At 36.7% G+C, this 22,226-nt stretch overlaps 1 protein-coding gene across 2 annotated transcripts in view; it reads right to left on the bottom strand.

Annotated features, from left to right (window-relative positions):
* The window catches only part of PRKG2 (protein kinase cGMP-dependent 2), a 103,718-nt gene that overhangs the window by 74,591 nt on the left and 6,901 nt on the right, over positions 1 to 22,226 (bottom strand). For both annotated transcript variants that reach the window (XM_027853418.1, XM_027853419.1), the window contains exons 2-3: positions 4,911 to 5,077; positions 1,666 to 1,779 (exon numbers count right to left, since the gene is read on the bottom strand). In XM_027853418.1, the coding sequence (XP_027709219.1) occupies positions 1,666 to 1,779; positions 4,911 to 5,077 (281 nt within the window). The remainder of the gene's footprint in view (positions 1 to 1,665; positions 1,780 to 4,910; positions 5,078 to 22,226) is intronic.

The following is a 22,226-nucleotide window of genomic DNA, read 5'->3' as shown; positions in this document are numbered from 1 at the left end:
AAAACAAAAGCACTTTTTTTTTCAATAAAATTTTCCCAGCAAGGTGGAATGGGATATCTTGGAAGGTATTGAGCTCCCTCTGATTTTAATTCTTTAAGCAGAATCTGTATGATCCCCTGTTTTGGATGTTATGGTGAGATTTCTTCTTCAAATATGGATTAGACTAAGCCTATGAGGTCACTTACAACACAGAATCTCTGGCGTTAGGTCTGTGATTAGGACTCATACTCTCTAAGGTCATATTGGACACACAAAGTCATTGGGAGGTAGTTGAGATGGATGCTGTCATACAAAAGGAGACTAGCCTATGGTTAATCCTGAAGGTGTAGAATTCAGATGAAGATGCTTTAAAGTTGAGTCTATATTTTTAGGATACCTCTTGTGGTACTTTTCTATGGTACTTCCCCTTCTCTGGGGACTGGCATCTTGTGATAATATAGATAGGTTTTGCTTTGCAAAAGAAATCTTTAACCAGACTTATGTAAAAGAGAAGGGTAGATGGAGAAGAACAAAGACGACGATGGAAATAAAAGGCAAAAAAAAGGAGTAGGTGAATGATTGTTTCCCAACTGAAATCATGGTACTAAAATGAGAAAGAGGAAATGACTTCACATGAAAACCAAAGGAACATAGTTACAAAGATCAATTAAGATTAAAAAAAAATTTAAGAAATGCTATGTCTGTTCTGTTTTTTTTAAAGAACAGAACATTTTACCAACAAAGATGTATTAGATGTCTACTGTGTGCAAGGTACTTGGGATACAAATAAGACCATAGATTTAAAGCTTAAAGACAAGTAGGACATCTTGTCCAAGCCCCTTACTTCACAACTGACCTTAAATGCCTTGTCCTAGGTCATATAGATTATTTAGGGATAATACATGTAGACAAAAAAATATAACACAAGTTATAAGGTGAGCTGTGCATAGAAGTGATCACAATGGCATGAGAGAGCAGAGGGGATCCATTTTAGTTGATGGGTTAAGAAAAGGTTTCATGGGTGAAGGGCTGGTCACATAGAATGAGGGACAACTGGTACACTGTGTGCTCCACCGTATTCCTATGATGTCAAGAAAAAAATTTAAAAGTGTCCAATGCATTGGATGGACCCCCTGTGATGAAGTTATGAAAGATACAGACAGGAGTTCCACAAAATAGGCAAGCAGAGACAGGCTACAATCTGCATTGTTATAAATAATGCTCACTTTGGTGAGGTCACAGATATATTTCAATATTATAATAATGTGGGGCAGCTAGGTGGCGCAGTGGATAGAGCACCGGCCCTGAAGTCAGGAATACTTGAGTTCAAATCCAGCCTCAGACCAAACACTTGACACTTACTAGCTATGTGACCCTGGGCAAGTCACTTAACCCTAATTGCCTAAAAACTAAAAAAAAAAATTATAATAATGCAATTAAAAGTCATTTTCATGTTAAATATACAGATAACCAAGGGAAAACACTCTATTTTATTGAAATCACCTGGATAATTTCAATAATTCTCTATTTTACTTTCCAAAAGTGCATTTCACTGTTGGATTTCCCAATGTACTGTCAGTGTACATTTAGATAAGAAAAGACCATATAAATACTTCACATTTTGTGAGAATAGTGACTTTAGTATATATAACATTTTTTATTAGTACGATGTTATAGAAAATGTACCTTTTACTGAAGCCGTTCTTGTACAGTTGTATAAAATGGCTAGCTCGCCAAATGTTGTCCACATCGGGATTGAAGATAGAAGCTTGTTTCCTTGGAATACCTCTACTCTTCCCTCTAAAATTGTCAAGCATAATTTTAGAAGGTAAGTATGATAAAATCAAGCTGAATTATAAATGAGAAAGTGAATCAAAAAGCACACAGATAAAAATAAATAACAAAGAGAAATTTATATAACAAAGCTCCCTTCATGTTCTGACGTATGGAAAAAATTAACAGGGTTTTGCTAATCTGCTTAAAATTAATTGTCTACAGTTTAAACTCATATAATGAATGCCTAAACATCAATTAACATAGTCTTTGACTTTTCTTAATGCTGTGTCTAGAGTACTGAACCTGGAATCAGCAAAACCTGAGTTCAAATCTTGTTTCAGATACTAACTAGCTGTGTAACCTTGGGCAACTCACTTTGCCTGTCTGCCTCTATTTCCTCATCTGAAAAAAAAAAGGGTATAATAATAGCACCTGCTTCCTGGAGTTGTTGTAAAGCTAAAATGAAATATTTGTAGTGCATTTTGTAAACCTTAAATCACTATATAAATGTTAGCTATTATTATTACCTCACACAGTCCACCACCCTGAGAGTGGGTGTGGAAAACATAAACAATAAGCAAACCATCACCAACAGTAACATCGACAACAAAATAGCCCCAACATGAAAATTATCTAGGAGTTTAGTGGAGGAAAGGCAATATATGACATATTCCTCTTTCCCTATTGAGTTCCAAAGCATTTAATTTCATTTTTCCTTAATTCATTACACAGATACTGGATAACTTCTGAGTCATGATTTGGGATATATATTTTAAGCAAAAATGTATTTATTTAAACTGCAAGTCATTCCAACAAAGCTTATCAGGTCAGTCTGTAGAATTTGTTAAAATGGAATATTGCTTGAATTTCATCTTTCTCATCCTACAGGAAAATTTAAATCATAGTAATCAGAATGTGTATCTGATTGGAAATCAGCTGGGAATGAACCTTAACTTTATCACTAATTAGCTGCATGACTTAAGGCAAATCAGTTAAATCTCTCCTTCCCCAGCCCACATATAAAGTGAGGATACCACTTTAGGATCTTGGACTTGGAAAAGGTCTTAGAGTCTTTGTAGTTCACCCCCTCCCCTCATTTAACCTCAAGGAAACTGGGACACAGAAAGATGAAGAACCATGCCCAAGGTCACACAGATAATAAGTAGCAGAGTCAGGATTACTACCCTTGTCCTCTAGCTACAAATCTGGTGCTCTTTGCACCTTACCACACTCTCATTGGACTTGTGAGATGAAATGAGTAATCCTTTGGTAACTAAAATCTTTCCCCATGCCTGATCCCCTCTACATAAAACAGCAATATTAAGGTGAACATTTACACTGTTAAAAGAACACTTTCCTGTAATAACCATTACAGGCAGGTAGTGTGAGTATTATTACCCCTTTTTAGAATTTAGAAATATGAGGATCAAAGAGTAATCACCTATAACTTCTGTTTAGAAACCTCCAGCAATGAAAATTAATCATCTCTCAATAACATCTACTCTACTTTGGGATAACTCTTAATAACCAAGCTGCTTTTCTTTAAAGCTGTAATGTGTCATTTCAATGCAGAATGAATTCAAAGTGTTCGAGATGAAGAGATCTTCAGGACAGACAAGTAAAATGAGATGACCAGAATGAAACTGCTAATGTACTGGTAACCACTCCAATGCTTTATAGGAGTTAGTACCTGTGACCTTGGGCAAGTCATTTAACCTAAACTTTCTGGGTCTTACTTTCCTTATCTTTAAATTAAGGGGATTGGAATACATAGCCCCAAAAGTCCCATATGGTCTAATTCCATCTACCCCTCAGTTGCTATATGAGAGGACCAAGTGATATGCTCAAGGTCACATTGGCAGTATACAGAAGAACTGGGAGGATTAAGATCTTCTGACTGCAGCAATTCAGGAATCTGTCCACTATAACTTCCAGGGAATCTAATAGCCAAAGAGACATGAAAAGTGATATTCCATAAACAAATGGAATTAAGCCATACTTAAGCAACTGATCTATTCAGATAATCAAAGTACAGAATCACAATCTTCTATGAGATGTGAATAGGAATATATATGTACATATATACATGCATGTGTATATAAGTTCATTACATACATACATGTATATTGTGTATATGCATACTTATCATGTTTGAATTTAAAACTGGTACTCTTGACTTATAGCCTGAAGCACTAAGTCCAATCAAATCATTTATAGATTATTCAAATCAGAGAAAAGCATAAATAAAAGTCAATAGTCTGAAACAGTACTTTCATCACTCTATTCTTAGTAGCCTAGTTTGGTACCTAGCACTCAACTGTCCAAACTGGGGCTAGTTTCAAATTTTGGCAAGCAAAGGGTTGAATAAATACTTATGATTCATCTTCATTTGAGAATTGCTCTCTTTTTAGCTTCTATTTCTAAATCCAGTGGTATTCACTGTCTTCCTAATCTTCTACAAAGAAGTATGGGACAGGAAGGGAAATATTTTAGTGGTTTATAAAAAGGATTGAAGAGCTCTAATCCTGCCATATTTCACTGCATTTGTCTATGTATGGATTAGTTTCAACTTCTCATTCAAAAGACTGGTAATTTTCTTTGGAGTATATTAAAAATGGTTTATTTTAGTCCAAGGAAGTCAACATCAGAATTTCAATATTGACTGCAGTACTACAAGTCAAATTGTCTTTTTTTTTTTTGAGTGAGAAAGAAATAAGTGATGCTGATATCTCTGGGATGGAATGTAGGCTTTATGTATTACTATTTCCTAAACTCAAGGCAGTTAGGTGACTCTGTAGATAGAGCGCTAGGCCATGAAGTCAAAAAGACTCATTTTCATGAGTTCAAATCTGGCCTTAGACACTTACTAGCTGGGTAACTCTGGGCAAGTAACTTAACACTTGGTTTTCTCAGCCTTTTTATCTGTAAAATGAGCTGGAGAAGGAAATGACAAACCACTCCAGTATCTTTGCCATGAAAACCCCAAATGGGGTTACAAAGAGTTGGACACAACTGAAAATGACTGAACAACAAAAAATTAGCTAACTTCAGACAAATTAACAAAGTTTTATTTTAATTCTGAAACACATCAAAATACAACCAACAATATAATTGTTGTTTGTAAGAATCAAAAGCCTAATTAATCAAAGACTCACCTGCCAATACAAAAATATGATTTCCTGGTTCTCCTTGCTTAATAATATAACTGCCTTGCGGGTAGTTTCTCCCATACATACATTCCACCATATCTTTGATCTGCTGAGGGTCCAGTCTCTTCAAAAACTGATTTTTATTCAGGGCATCTGTGATGAGCTTCTTGTCACTGTTATTATACAAAAGAAATGTTAGTCTGCAGGAAATAAAGAACAAGGTCACCTTTCATATCATTTTTTTACTTTAATTTTTCTGTTTGGCTACCAACATAGAGGACCACAGAATTAGACCACATGGGACTTTCAGGGCTATGTATTCCAACCCCCTTAATTTAAAGATAAAGAAAGTAAGGCCCAGAAAGTTTAGGTTAAGTGACTTGCCCAAGGTCACAGGTACTAAATAATAGTGCCGAGATTTTAACCCAAGCCTCCCAACTGTTTCTACTATGCCATTCTGCTTTGCTGATGAGGAATTTTTGCCAATGGAAAGAAGCTACATTTAATGTCCCTGAGGGCTTTTCAAGACCAACAAAGCACTTCATCCATAGAATTACTGTACTTAATTGTTTTTGGAAGACCACTGGAAAAGTTGGGATTCATTTTTGTGATTTTTGTTTTTAAATAAATATAATTGATTGATCCTCGTAATCATCTTTGCTGAGACTTCTTCTTTCTAAGATCTTCTAAACACTACAAAAGAAGATTTGTTCTTCAGAGTAGAAAATTGAAATAACATTGACTGTTTGAAGTTCTTCTCCCAGTACACATGGTAGGGAAAGGAAGGATGGAAGGGAGGGAGGAAGGGAGGAAGGGAGGAGGGAAAACATTTATTAAGCCCCACTACGTGCCCCACACTGTTCTAAACACTTTATAAACATTATTTCATTTGATCCTCATAACAACCCTGGAAAGAAGGTGCTATTATTACTTTCATTTTACAGTTGAGCAAACTGAGACAGAGAATTTAAGTGACTTGCCCAGGGTCACACAGCTATTAAGTGTCTGAGACCAGATTTGAACTCAGGTCTTCCTGACTCCAGGCCCGGTATTTTATTCACTGTGTCATTTCGATGGTAAGAAGACTTAGCAAAGTATTTATTCTAGGCTTTCCCTCTATCTCTAACCACATCTTCACTCCAAGTATGCTCATGGATGGGTAAGTTAAGAGTTTCATCTCTTTTGAAGGGTATTTTAAATTCTATTTATTTGACTTCCTTTCCATTTAAATATTATTTTAGAACTTGAAAGGATCTTAAGGACCCTTTCACAAAGAAGACATTTTACCACTAGTAATTATTACAGAATCCCAGCTTTGGAAGGGAAATCAGAGGCAATAGAGGAAAACTAAGTAAGAATGACTTCTACAGGGAGGTGGAACCAAGATGGCAGAGTTAAGGCAGGGACTTGCCTGAGCTGTCCCCCAAACAAATTCTAGAGCAGCAGAACCCACAAAAATATGTAGTAAAGCAAATTTCCAGTCCAAGACAACTTGGAAGGTCGGCAGGAAAGGTCTGCCGCACCAGGGTGGGAGAGGGGCACAGTTCAGCACAAGCCACACCAGTGCAGACTGGGCCCCAGAAAAGCTGTAGCAGGCCTCGGGGCAACTGAATCACTCACAGCAGAGCTGTTTTACAGACCTCTCAGCCCACAGATGCCAGAGACAGCTTCGAAGGTCAGCAGGAAAGGTCCATGGCACTTGGGTGAGAGTGGAGCGCAGTCCAGCACAGGCCATGCCAGCACAGCCCGGGCCCCAGCGAATCAGGAGCAGGCCTTGGGAGTGACTGAATCAGCAGCAGCAGCATCAGCAGCTGCTGCTGCTTCCAGAGCCCTCAGCCCACAGATGGTAAGGGGGTCAAACAGCCGGTCAGAAGAGATTACAGGGGTCTTTTTGTTAGCACTAAGGTAGGACTCTGTTGCTTTACCCATACTCAGAGCTGGGTCCTAGGTGAGGGTGAAAAAGAGCATTAGTACAGCAGAGCTTGCAGTCACAGTAAAAGGAGACCCTCCTCACAGTTCCAGGGCAGAAAAGAGTATCACAGACCAGAGCACAGACCAAGAGAGTAGTAAACACCTCTCCTTAGTTCATACCACCTTGGAAGAACTGAAAACGTACAGATCCCTAAAAGTATCTCTGAAAACAGCTGCACAAAACCCCTAAAGCTTGGGATAGTGTGCCCTCCACCCAGGAAGCAGAGCCCTACTTTAACAAAGACTTAAGATTCAACTAATAGGCTGGGAAAATGAGCAAACAGAAAAACTCTGACTACAGAAAGTTACTATGGTGACAAGGAAGCTCAAAACACACATTCAGAAGAAGAAAACAAAGTAAAAGCTTCTATATCCAAAGCCTCCAAAAAAAAATATGAATTGGTCTCAGGCCAAATCAAAAAGGATTTTGAAAATTAAGTAAGAGAGAGAGAGGAAAAACTGGGAAGAGAAATGAGAGTGATGCAAGAAAATCATGAAAAACAAGTCAACAGCTTGGTAAAGCATATATTAAAAAGTGCTGAAGAAAATAACACCTTAGAAGAATCACTTCTACAATATGTCATTCAGGCCATGAACAAGCCCTTTTTACACACACACTATCTGACTGACAGGGCTGGGACAAGGCTACAGTTCTGTCACCCAGACACCTGCCTAGATCAACAGCTGGCAAACCTTAGACTAGGAGGGCTGGAATAAGGCTCCAACCTTATACAGCACATGACAAGTTTAAAGGAGCACAGACTTATCCACCATGGTCAGAACTAGGAACCAGGAGAACACATATCAGAACCAAACAAGGCCAACCCCAGGGTCAGTGTAGGTTCAAAGAGGAGACATGTACCTAGTGATGATATTCCAGAGAGATGAGCACTAGCTTGTGTACCTAGCAAAGAACAAGATAAAAAGCAAGCAGCAGCTGAGTGATTCTGATCCCAGGAGCAAGTAGGGTCTCAGTTCCAGTCCCACTCCTTGTCAGAAGTCTACCATGACACAAACAGGGCAGGAAGCCCAAACCAGCAAAGCTTCCCAGCTATACAATAGTGGCTGAGTCCAGTAACAGTCTACTGACACTCCAACCAGGGACAAGCTCACAAGTGTATTGCTGACCAAACACAAGTCAGGAACTTGCAGAGCTAAGAGCAAGGGGGCAATGATCAGACTTTGCTCTAGGTAAGATCACTTAAGGAAGAAGGAAAGATTATAAGTCCCCAACCCAAGTTGTCTCTGAGATCCTAGAATAACACAATAATCAATACACCAAGAAAACAGCAATAGGACCCAAGAAGACATATGTTCAACCCAGTCATCCCCTCCAGAAATGTGCAGAGACTAGCTCTAATATAAAGTCTGAAGTTAAGTAGGCTAGAAGAATTTTTTTAAAAGGACTCCCATAATAACTATTTAAGAACATTGAAACAAGGATGCTCAAGACACAAACTTAAAAAAAGAGAATGATCCCAAAACATCTATAAACAAATCCTCAACAACAACAACAAAATGATATCTTGGGCACAAGTTTTACTATAATTTTGAAGACACGAGGCAAGAGGTTTTTAAAAAGAGTTTAAGAGGTTTTATAAATTAAGTAAGAGGCTAGGGAGTTTTTTTAAGGTGGAAAGGAAAGAAAGGAACTTTTTGTTAATTGAAAAAAATTAATTTGAACTTTTTTTAATGAGTAAAAAGTGAACAAAGAAAAAAAGTTGAGACAACCCTGAAAGATCCTTCAGCCAAGTTTTCAATGGTTAAAATTCCTTTGTTTGCATAATTACTGAGAATTTCCTCATGTTCACCCTACACAGTTCCTAACCCCCAGGCCTGCAAAAGATGCATAGGAAAAATATGGAAATAACACAGACCTGAGTGTGAAGAAGAGAAGGAATAAGAAAGAGCAATTCAAAAGTCTCATGCCTGATGTTCAATTCAGCCAATTCTGGGTGAAGAGGGAAGTGTGCAATTAGGCTGGCTGACCCATTAGCCCTTGATTAGCAACAAGGTGGATGAAAAGGACAAAATAACTTCATGCCATTAAACCTAAGAAATCACTGCCAAAATATGTAGTGATATCAGAGATTCATTTCTTTTTTTTTTAATTTAATATGTATTTCATACTATTGGAGCAGAAATCCAGCAGGAGAGGAAGAAATCAATAGAATATCTAGCTCAGGGTGAAATGAATCATTGTGTATCTGTTGCTGAAAACAGGGGCCATGGGACTTGAAGTAGGTATCTGTATGCCACACAGAGGAAAAAAAAAAACTAACTCTTCCTATATTGAAACCACAATGGTCTGAGCTCAGCTCACCCATTAGTGAGGGCAACAGATAGGGATAATAGGACATTGGTCACCAAAAGTCAGAAATTGTGAGAAGGAAATTAACAGAACCACAGGACATTATATATAACATAGTCTGTGACCAATAGCAGGAATGGCATCCCTGACCAATAACTATTTAACCTTCCAAAAATATGACAAGAGATGGGGAGTTCACTAACTCATGTGACAGTCCATTTCCTTTTAAAACCACTCTAGTTGATAAACTGTCATTTTTTCCCATTTATTCTTTCTCTTGTTCCTTCCTTTTCTCTTTTCCTTCTCCCCTTCTCTTTTCTTTCTTTTATACCCTTCCTAAATGTCTTGCCCTACTTTTTAACCCAGGTAACCAGGGGTGCAATGGTTAAAGTGCTGGGCCTGAAGTTAGGAAGATGAGTTCATATATGGCCTCTGACATTAGATAGCTGTGTAACCCTAAACAAGTCATTTAACTTCTATATGCCTCAATTTCCTTATCTATAGAATGGGGATAATAACAGCACCTAAATCCAGAGTGATTATGAGGACCAAATGAGAAAATATTTGTGAAGCATTTACTTAGTATAGCACCTGGCACATAGTAGGTGCCTAATAAATGCTTGTTACCTCCCCATCCATCCACTCTACTTCTCCTCTTTATTTTTTTTAAAGTTCTTTCTTAAGTCAAGACAAAAATGTGTCCCACCTGTTGGTTCTTATTCTGGCCTCCACAGACAGAAAAAGTCTATTCAAGATTCTCAATAATTAACATTTACATAGCTCTTTAAGATTTTCAAAGCAATATATAACATTATCTCATTCGATGCTCACAACATTGTGAGGTGTGTACTATAGCTATTGTTATCTCCATTTTATGAATGAGGAAATCAAAACTGAGAACTGCCCAGCGCCACACAGCTAGTAATTTTCTGAGGCAGAACTTGAATCCAGGTCTTCCTAAGTCTAAGTTCATTACACTATTTCTGCGTGTTACCCTATGCTACCTTTCCCAAAGCTGTCATCTCTTTTAAAAGAGCTGATATGTCTCCCCTTAGTCTTTTTCTCTCTAGAACCAGTTGTCAAAGTGAAATATAATCTATCAGTCACCTCCTGAAAGAAAACCACAGAATTGAAAATAACCAGGAGCACCATAACCAAAATCCAGAGGATCCCAAATCAAAGAAAAAATGTTATAAGAAGCCAGAAACAAAGAGTGCAAATATTAAGGAGCCACAGTCAGATAACACAGGGCTTGGTAGCCACCCTTATAAAGAAGAGGAGAGTCTGGAATATGAAATTCCAAAAGGCAAAAGATGTAGACTTAAAACCAAAAGATGACTTACCCAGAAAATCTGAATATAATCCTACAGGGGACAAATGGACCGTTAATGAAATAGAGGACTTCCAAGCATTACTGATGAAAAGGTCAAGTTGTATAGAAACTTTGAGACACAAGTGCAGGAGTCAAGAGAAATATAAAAAGGTAGATATGAGTGAACAATTCAGAGTTGAATACTGAAGGAAGAAGAAGTTACATTCTAATAGGGAGAGATGATACAAGAGTACCCTCACGAGCCAAATGTCATCAGGGGACATTTAGGTAGTTATTTAAGATAGAGGACCTAGGACTAGTTTTGTTATGTTTTTATGATCTTAAAAAAAAAAGAAAAAGAAAAGAAAGAGATGAAAAAAGAAATACACTAGGGAAAGGGGAAGGTGAAAAAGAAGGGAAGGTTTTCAAGTCGATGATTATGCAAACAAGGAGAAAAGGGTGAGGAAAGCTGGTATATTTCAATTCCACTTAGATTTGAACTGTTCAAAGGAAGGTAGAAAACAGAGTTTGTTGTATAAATACATTCAACTCAACAAAGAAACAAGAAAGAACAGGGAGAGAGGAAAGGACAGAATAAGAAGGAGGGTAGGTTCAAAGAGGGATTAGTTACATACAAAAGAAACTCTAACCCTGGTGGGTGGGTCATGGAAAGGAGTTTAAATGGGTAGGAATGTGTGACTAGATTCTAGGTGAGAGGAAAAGAAGAAGTGCAGGAAACTGAAAGCTGATAGCATGAAGCCTAGAAAATAGCTGCTGAGAAAACTTCTCTCTCATCACCATTTCCTTCTTTTTCAGGAGGAGGCAGGAGCAAAGAGACAATAATATAAGACAATGTGATAGAAGAATATATACAATTAAAATCAACTGTGAATGGGATGGACTCACCTACAAAAAAGGAAAAGTTTAGCAGAATGGATTAGGAAGCAGAATCTAACAATACTCTCTTGAAAAGTAACACGCTTGAAGCATAAAGAGTCATACAAAGGCAAGGTTAGGAAATAGAGCAAATCTATTATCCTTCAGCTCAAAAAAGTAGGTGTAGTAATAATGATCTCAAAAAAGACAAAGTCAAAAATAGGCCTAATTAAAACAGATAAAATAAAAATATCATATCATGCTGAAAGATAATAGAAAGTGAATTAATATCCATACTTCACATATATGCACTGATGGCATATCAGCTAAATATTTAAAGGAAAAGCTAGGTCCCAGGGAGAAAAGTAGGCATGTAATTAAAAATATCTAAAAACTCAACAAAATTTTTAAAACCTCTGTTAAATGCCAAAACAGAAATTCTGAAATTTAAGAGATTAACAAAATTGAAAACTTCCTCAATGAATACCCCACATTTAATTAATAAATAAAATTTGGAACTGGACTTAAAAAAAAGAAATAGACAAATCTTTATGTTTAATTTGTTGTGTTTTGTTTTTTAAAGGAAAAAGAAAACCAAATTACTAAGAAAAATTAACAAGGAATAAAGAAATATCATAAATTCAGGGCTGGTTCAACTTGACTACATCAATAACAAAATAAACAAAATCATATGATTATATCAAAAGAAGCAGAAAAAAAAACTTTTGACAAAGTACAACACTCATTCCTATTAAAAACACTTGAAAGCATAGGTATAAAGGGATTTTTCCTTAAAATGATAGGAAGCATCTACCTAAAACCATCAGTAAGTATTATCTCTAAAGGGGATAAGCTAGAAGTCTTCCCAATAAAATCAGCAGTAAAGCAGGGATACACATTATCACCATTATTATTTAATGTTGTACTAGAAATGCTAGCAATAAGAGAAGCGAAAGAAATTGAAGGAAAAAGAATGGACAGTGAGGAAATAAAACTATCATTTTTTGCAGATGATATGATGGTTAACTTGGAAAATTATAAAGATTCAACTAAAAAATTAGTTGAAACAATTTTAGCAAAGTAGCAGGCTATAACATAAAGCCACATAAATTATCAGCATATTTATATATCACCAGCAAAGCCCTGTAAGAAGATACTGTAAGAGATATTTCATTTAAGATAATCATAGACAACATAAAATACCTCAGAGTATACCTGCCAAGACAAACCCAGAAAGTATATGAACAGAATTACAAAACACATTTTATACAAATAAAGTCAGATTTAAATAACTGGAGAAATATTAATTGTTCATGAGTGGGCCAAGCCAATATAAAAAAAAAAAACGCCAATTGTACCTGAACTATTATTCATTGCCATCCCAATTAAACTACCAAAATTTATTTTATTGAGCTAGAAAAAAATAACAACAAAACTCATTTGGAAGAACAAAAATTCACGAATATCAAAGGAATTAATGAAAAAAAATGTAAAGAAAGGTGATCTAGCAGTGCCAGATCTTAAGCTGTTCTAGAAGGTAGTAATTATTTAAACAAAATGACTCTGGCTAAGAAGTAGAATGGTGGATCAGTAAAATAGTGTAATACGCAGTAACCTCATGTTTATAGTAACCTCATGTCTGATAAATGCAAAGATCTAAGCTTTGGGGATAAGAATTACTATTTGGTAAAATAAAAAATTGCTAAGAAAACTAGAAAGGAGGCTGGCAGAAACTAGGTATAGACCAATATCTTACACTGTTTACCAAGATAAAATATAAATGTATACATGACCTAGACATAAAGGGAGATATCTTCAGTAAATTAGAGCAGCATGGAACGTACTACCTATCGGATTTATAGATAAGGAAATAATTTATGAATAAACAAGAGATAGAGAGCATTGTGGGATATGAAATGGATAATTTTGATTACATTGAATTACAAGGTTTTTGAACAAATAAAACCAAGAGAGCCAAGATGAGAAAAAAAGCAGAAATTGGGGGTGGAAGGGGAATTTATAGCAAGTTTCTCAGAAAAATGCCTCATATCTCAAATATATAGAGAATTGAGTCAAATTTATAACAATATGAGTTATTCCTCAATTGATAAATGGTCAAAGGTTATGAACAGGAAGTTTTTGGAAAAAGAGATCAAAAGTACATAACATCATACAGAAAAATTTTCTAAATCATTATTGATTAGAAAAATGCAACTTAAAACAACTCTAAGGTACCATCTCAGACCTGCCAGATTAACTAAAATGATAGAAGGTGAAAATGACAAATGCTGGAGGGGGTGTGGAAAAATTGGGACACTTAATACACTGTTGGTGGAATTGTGAACTGCTCCAACCATTTTGGAAAGCAATTTTGAATTACGCCCAAAGAGTTATAAAACTGTATATACCCTTTGAATCATCAATACCACTATTAGGTCTATTTCCCAAGGTCATCAGGGAAAAAGAGAAAGAGCCCATTTATTCTAAAATATTTATAGCAGCTTTCTTTGAGGTAGCAATGAATTAGAAATTAAGGGGATGCCCATCAATTGGGGAATGGCTAATGAAGTTGTGGTATATGATTGTTATGGAATACTACAATATTGTGAGAAATGACAAGCAGGTTGGTTTTAGAAAGATATGGAAAGACTTCCATGAAATAATGCAGAGTGAAATGAGCAGAACCAAGAGAACATTGTATATAGTAACAGCAATACTGTCCAAAGAATAACCATGAATGACTAAGCTGTTCTGAGTAATATGAACATTCAAATCAACTACAAGGGACTTTGGAAGGAAAATGCTATCCACCTCCAGAAAATGAACTAATATATGGAAGTATGTTATGTATGATTCCAGAGTTAGCAGAAAGGGAGGGAAACAACTCAGAAATCAAAATACAACCAAAAATAAAAATAAAGATAAATTTTTTAAAGAAACTAAGAAATACGGGAAAAAATTGAAAATTTTTTGCCCTGCTATATACCAATAACTTAAATAAGAGGAATTAAAATTTAGAAAATACAAAATACTTAGATTAGTAGAACAAAAACCGGAAAATGTAAATAGCTCCATCTAAGAAAAATAAAAAAGACGGAAGAAAACCAACCTAGTTGCATAGTGTTCGAAAAACCAAAGAGTCCACCTACTGAGGTAAGGAGTCCTTATTAAAAACAGAAACAAAAACTGGTGAGTGTGGGGAATGTAACTATGATCAGAAGGGAAATGGGAAAAATGGCGGGGGGGGAGAGTCTTTGGAGCCAAGTTTCTTTAATAAAAGCCACATTTCTAAGATGTCTAAGGAACTGATTCAAATTTATAGGAACAAGGGGTTTTTCTCAGTTGATAAATGATCAAAGACTATGAACAGACAATTTGCAAAGGAAAACCTTCAAGTTATCAATAGACATATTTTTTAAAATGCCCCAAATCACTAACAAAAGAACATAAATTAAATCTGCTTTGAGATTCCAGTTCCCACCTATCAGATTGATCAAGCTGACAAAAAAAGGAAAATGACAAATGTTAATGGGGATGTGGGGAAAGAGACACATTAAAGGGCTCTTGGTGGAGTTGTAAATGGGCTTAGCCATTCTGGAAAGCAGTCTGGAACTATGCCCTAAAATTTACTAAACTGTGCACATCCTTTTACACAATTATACCAAGGATATCAAAAAAGGGTCCACATGCACAAAAGTGCTTCTAACACTTCTTTTTGTAGTGTCAATAAATTGGAAACTAAGTGTGTGCCCATTAACCTGGGAATGGCTGAGCAAATTATTTGTTATTCAGTCATGTTTGACTCTTTGTGACCCCATGGACTATACTGCCCACGTGATCCCACTTGACCATACGGTCCATGGGGTTTTTGCGGCCAAGATACTGGAGTGGTTTGCCGTTTCCTCCTCCAGTGAATTGAGGCAAAGAGGTTAAGTGACTTGACCAGGGCCACATAGCTAAGCGTGTGAGGCTGGATTTGAACTCAAGTCTTCCTGACTCCAGGTCTAGGGCTCTATACACTGATTCATCTAGCTGCTTCTAAGCAAATTATAGCGTATGACTATAAAGAAATACAAGTTCATCACATGAAATCATGGAAGGGAAGGTTCCAAAAAAACGTGAGAAGCTTTTACAAACTGATTCAGAGTGAAGAAAGCAGAATCAGAAGAAATTATACAATAATAACATCATAAACATTAACATTTTTGAAAAACTTTAGAATTCTCATCAATGTGATGATTAACCAAAATTACAGAGGACCAATGATTATGCATGCTAATCACCTTTTGTGGTAGAGAGATGATGGACTCAAAATGTACAATGAGATACAAAGTTTTCAACATGTCCAAAATGGGGAATTGTTTTGCCTTAAAACTATGTGTTTTTGTTATAAGGGTTTTTCTTTGACTTCTTCTGTTTTCTATTGTGAAAGGAAAGGGAAAGAATAAATTTTTCTTAATTGAAAATTTTTTTAATTTTAAAAAATTCAGTAATGGAGGGGTCTACTATTTTCCTAGGACTTGTATTCAAGACATAACAGGGAACCTTTACAGAATTGTGAAAATGGTTAATTACCTGCTTCTAGTCGTTTGCATGGGCATAAATGACCCTTTCAAAAAGAACCTAAAATTAGGCATATAGGCATTTATCTCCCTTCCCAATTCCTTTCATTTTAAAACCTTTTGAATTAATAAGATAATTGGCAAATAATTCTTATTAGCCTTCTTTAATTAAACTTTATGTCTGACCAGGAATCTGTCTCCCATATATATCTAGAAATATAAATCCCATGCTCAGATAGTACCTTCTTGGCCAGCTGATCAGAATCACCATATATAATTCTGAAATCTTAACTTTAGCAACTTAATAAGAAAAAGAAATTGAGGGAATAAGAATAGACAAAAAAGGAACATGACATAATCTATTTGTAGATGATATCATAGGATCATAGATTTAAAACTCAAAAGAACCTTTGAGTCCAACTCCCTCATTTTACAGATGAGAAAACTGAGTCACAGAGAGGTAAAATAGAAATAACTTGTGCAGGATCACATAGGTAGTTATGGCAAAAATGAGATTCAGACCCAAGTCCTCTGTCTATAAATCCAGAATTCGTTCCATCACATCATGAGCCCTATGATAATCTTGGGGGTTCATTAAAAAAAACAAGACAATTAGTAATTTCAGTAAAGTAGGTTATAAAATAAACCCCAAAATATCATTAGCCTTTTTGAATGTTACTAACAAAACCCAATAGGAAGAAAGAGAAAAAAAGAAATTCCATTCAAATGACTACAAAATCATAAACTATGTGGGTGTTAACCCTACCAAGACACATTCAGGACTTATATTACTACATATAGAAAATACTCTTTAAAGTAATAAAAGAAAACTTAAATAATTGAAAAAGCACCAATTTATTCACAGTTGGGCTGCACCATTATAATAAAAAATGGTGATACTACCTACATTAATTTAGAAATTTTATGATACATTGATCAAATTCTTAAGAGGTCATTTCATGTAGCTAAATAAAATAATAATTAAATTCATCAGGAAAAAAAGAAAATGTCAAGATTCTTAAGGGAAATGATGAAAACCAGTAGGAATTAAGGGAGCATAATACTACCAGATCTCAAAAATGTAGCTTAAACTAAAGCGGTAACAATCAAAATTGTTTGGTACTAGTTAAAAAATGCAAAAGTTGCCAGGATGGTGGCCCATGTCTATACCATCTACTACTGAGAGAGGCTAAGGCTAGGGGTTCACTTGAGCTCAGGAATTCTGATCTGCAGTAGGACAAAACCAATTGAGTGCCTGCACTGTCTGGCACCACTATGGTGAGCACTTCAGAATGGGGTGTCTTCCAAAGACAGATGAAGCAATCCACGTCATGAACAGAGTAGTTCATAGCTTCTGTACCAATCAGTCATTCAATTTTGGGGGCTGGCATGTGGTGGGGTGTGTCAGTAGTGTATCTGAAATACAGGGGGTCTCTCAATGTGCCACATAGTCCCTGCCATGGAGCATGGAAGCAGATAGGGGAGGAGTACTAACGGATAAATCTAAGAATTAGAGCTCTACAAAGTCAAGTCATAAAGATTTTACCATGTCAAGGTTCTCTCTTCTTTGTTCTGAGCAACCAGTAGTAATTATTCTATATTTGGTACTTAATTCCTTTCTCCCCCCGAGAGCTAGAGAGGTAAAGGGATCTGGAGAAACTGCTCACTGGTCATGACACACAGAAGTAAAATTTTTAGGTGACACAAAGTTAGGCAGGATAGGTCACATGTTGGATGACAGCCAAGCTTCAAGAAGAGTCAGACATGACTGAAATGACTGAACAACAACAACAATAAAGATTCTGAAAAGAAGATGGGCAAGTCCTTTGAGATGAGGCATGATGGAGACAAAAGCTTCTGGTTAAAAGATAACTATGCAAAATAATTTTCACTAACAAAGAAAAAAAAAGAAAGAATGGTTGCTAAAGAAAAATAACTCTAAGACTCATTAGGAAGGAAAAGTAACAGATGATGGTTCCCCAGATGAGGGGAGCAGTGAGAAAAGCCCATCTGCAGAGTGTATTTTGTTGTTACTGTTTTTAACACTCAGAAGCTACAGGAGTAGGTAGCTTAATAAGAAGGGGGAAGGAGAAAAGTGGTGGAGGTAATTCTATATCTGAGCAACAAGGCAGAAAAACCTACTACATTTTCAATTTAATGAGTTACAATGGAAGGAAGGGGAAAGAAAGGAAAAAAAGATTTTTAAAAAGAAGGAAGGGAGGGAGGGAGAAAGGAAGGGAGGAAGGAAGGAAGGAAGGAAGAAAGGAAGGAAGGAAGGAAGGAAGGGAGGGGGGCAGAAGGATGGAAGGAAGGAAGGAAGGAAGGAAGGAAGGAAGGAAGGAAGGAAGAAAAGAAGGAAGGAAGGAAGGAGGGCTTTGGAGGGCAACAATCAATCAATTACTCCACAAACATGTTAACAGCCTGGAACTGCACTGCGTGCTGAGGACATAAAGATAAAAATGAAATAGTCCTTACCCTCAAAGGAGCTATATTCTACAATAGGAAGTAGCAGACATGCTTTTATGTAGATACAAAATTAATATAAGGTGATTTAGAGGGAGGGAGTGGACAGTGGAAGTCAAAAGAAATCTGGAAATGACTCCCTCACGTAGGACCTTGAGCTGAGTTTTTAAGGAAACAAGTTTCTAAAGAATGGAAGGGAAGAGTTAGTGGATTTCAGGCCTGGGGGACAGCTTGCTCAAGGGAATAGACATGGGAGATGAGAACAGCAAAAAGGCCTATCGAGCTTAATCATAAGTGCATGTGAAGAAGAGAAGATGGAACCAGACTGGGAAGAACTTTAAATGCTATACAGGAAAGTTTGCATTTGATCCTAACGGAGGAGAAATATGATTAGACATGTGCTTTGTGAATGACTGACTAACTGGATGAGTGAATGAATGGAAAAAACATTTATTAAACACTTAGACTGTGCTGAGAAGATCCCTTTGGCACCCTCACTGAATGTAATGAGCTCCCTAAAGAAGAGGCAAGATTCATGAATAAATCTTTTTAAAGGAGGTAGGAGGGCACCACAAACTGTTTCCTGGATTAAGGTTTTTGCCTAGAATGTAGTCAGATTTGGTTGACACGTTGGGCAGTGTTGCTGAAACACTTTCTTTTTTTCACTCTTTCTTACAGGAAATGAATCTCTGAGTAATGGAGTAAGAAGGGATATATTTGGAAATTAAAGCGATATAAGAACATTGCCTAGAGCTACATATCTCCTCTCCTCTCAGAAACCAAAGCACCTATGGATTTACTGAGTTAAAAGTTGGGAATGAGCTGAACCCCTTGAGTTAGCTACAGGACAATTCCCATGGAGGGGATCCAGACCATATTTGCTTAGAAACAAATTTGTTCAGTGAAAGAATTGATAAATAGATGTATAGAATGATTTTACGTACACACACACATTTTGTATCAAATGATAGCCGTCTCTAGATGGGAGAGGGGAAGGAAAGAAAAAAAAAAGAAATCTACATGATAACTTTATTATATATTTAAAAGGAATAGCAAGTTGTACATAATAGATTTGCAGTTTCATCTGCAATCTTTTTTTATTCTACTATGTTATGGGAATGCTTGCTTTATTTCATGAATTATAAATAAAATAAATAATTTTTAAAAAGAGGTGAACACATGGGATATGTGACGGTACATAAGGCAGCCTATTAAAAACTCTAACAAGGACCATATTCACAAGATAGCAAGTATATATATTTGAAATCTCCTATGAAGAACATTTTTGCACACTTTCAAAAATAAAGGAAAACTTACATATTCCACCTCTTATGCCACCATGGAAAGATTTACAAGGTAGAAAAGCAATACTAAATTTGAGTCAGAGGACTTGATTTAAAATTGTGGCTCCTCTACTTATCATCTTTATGATCTTGGGCAAGTTACTTAACTTTTCTCGAATTCTTGCCAAGGAAAACCCATGTACATACAAAAGTAATGCTGTTCCATTCAGTCTTCTCTGCATACTGCCTCCTCTATCATCCCTAGTCTCTCACTGATACTCAATCAGCCTCTGTCCATAGCTATTTCCCTATTGCCTAAAAACATACCCATGACTCCCTCATCCTCAAAGCACCTTTACTTTATTTGCCCATCCCCACTAGTTCTAGTGACATATTATACCTCCCTTTTATTGGCTAAGCTTCTTGAGAGGGCCATTTACAATAGGTGGCTCTACTTTCTTTCCATTCACTCTTTTTAACTCTTTGTGGTCTGGCTGCAGACCTCATCATTAGACTGAAATTGCTTTCTCCAAGTTACTGATGATCTCTTAATTGCCAAATCAAATAGCCTTTTCCATCTTCAATCTTCTTAACTTCTCTTAGTCTTTGACACTGTTGCTCATCATATTCTCCTTGATAATCTCTTCTCTCTAGGTTTTCAGAACACTACTCTCTCTTAGTTGTCCTCCCACCTGTCTGACCAAGCCTTCTCCATATGCTGGATCTTCATCCATGTCATTCCCACTAACCATGAGTGTCCCCCAAGGCTCCGTCTTGAGACCTCTTCTCCTTCTACTATTTCACTTGGCAATGCCATCAGCTCCCATGAATTCAAATTTCATCTTTATACAGATGACTTTCTGATGTGTGTGTCCAGCTGTAATCTCTCTGCTGACCTCCCATCTCCAGCTGTCTGTTAGATATCTCAAATTGGATGTTCGATAGATAACGCAAATTCAGCTTTTCCAAAACTGAACTCATCTTCTTTCCCTCCAATACCTCTCCTCTTCCTAACGTCCCAATTACTGTCAAGCATACTACCATCTTCCCAACCTACAGTCATCCTTGACTCCCCACTTTCTCTCACCCCACAAATCCAATCAGTGCCAAGTCCTACAATTTCTACCTTCATAACATCTCCAGTATATTCCTGCTTCTCTCTTCTGACACTGAAACTGCCCTCAATCAGGCCCTCATCACTTCACACCTGGATTACTGACATAGCCTACTGGTTCATCTCCCTGTCTCCAGTCTCTCGCCACTCCAATCCATCCTCCACTCAGCTGCCAAAGTGATCTTCTTAACAAAAATTAAAACATAAAATAAAATAAAAAATAAACAAAGTGATCTTCTTAAAACTCACATCTGACCCCCTGATTCAATAAACTCCAGTGGCTGTCCATTACCTCAGAAATAAAATATAAAATACTGCCTTTTAAAACCCTTTATAACCTGGTCCCTTCGTCCCTTTCCAAGTCTTTTTATATCTTCCTCACTTCTATGTACTATGCCATCCAGTGACACTGGCCTCATTGCTGTTCTTCCCATGAAACATTCCATCTCTTAATACCTAGAACTCTCACCATCCTCACTTCTACCTCCTAGCTTCCCTGGCTCCCTTCAAGTCTCAGCTGATGCCCAACTTTCTTCAAGAAGCCTTTCCCAATCTCCCTTAAACTTAGTGACTTCATTCAGAGACTACCATCAATTTACTCTGTACAGAGCTTATTCATACATCATTGTTTTCACAGTGTGCCCATTAGACTGTGAGGTCCTCAATGGTAGGGATTGGTTTTTTTTTTTTGCCTTTCTTTGTGTCCTCAACACTTAGCAAGATGCCTGGCACATAGTAGGTACTTAATAAATGCTACTTGACTAACTGCCTTCCTTTTCCTTTAAAGACTAAAAGGCAAGAAGAAAAACATTATATTAGGACAAAATGGAAGCAAAAACAAATCTAACAATGGGTTGATTTGTCTCATAAAACACACTCCAGGACAGCACATCCTCCTTGCTTTTCTCAGACAGTGCATCTGCACTGAACCATATTAAAGATAATACTTGAACCAATATGGAAGAAAAATGGGTGGACAAGTGTCCTAACATGTATGGCAGGATAAAACTTCCTAGCAGGATAAAGTTTTCCTTACACTCAAATTTTTGTATTTACTTGTGTGCATGATGTATTCACCAATCTCATGCTGCAGCAGAATATAAACTCACGGGGTTAGAGATTGTTTTATTTTTGCCTCTGTATTCCTAGCACCTTGTATCTTGCACCTGGTAGTTAATCAAAGTTTGTCAAATGAAATGATTTATGACTTGCGAAGACCTCTAGTGGACATCTAGTCCCCTCCATATGAATCACCCTGTGTCTAGAACCATCTTGATGATTAATGACCCTATATATTATAATATAATATCTTTTGGTTGGAGGGGAGGGATAGAATTGTTATGTTGAGTGGGTGATGAGTCATCACAAAATCTCTAGGTTTATATCCTCCTATTCCTTTCCAACTCTTTTCATAAGGTATGCTCCATGGG

This window comes from Vombatus ursinus, unplaced genomic scaffold, assembly GCF_900497805.2.
Source record: "Vombatus ursinus unplaced genomic scaffold, bare-nosed wombat genome assembly UNPS02009975.1, whole genome shotgun sequence".
Classification (NCBI taxonomy): domain Eukaryota; kingdom Metazoa; phylum Chordata; class Mammalia; order Diprotodontia; family Vombatidae; genus Vombatus; species Vombatus ursinus.
Note: the sequence above shows the minus strand (reverse complement) of the source record. Positions and strands in the feature narration are given on the sequence as shown.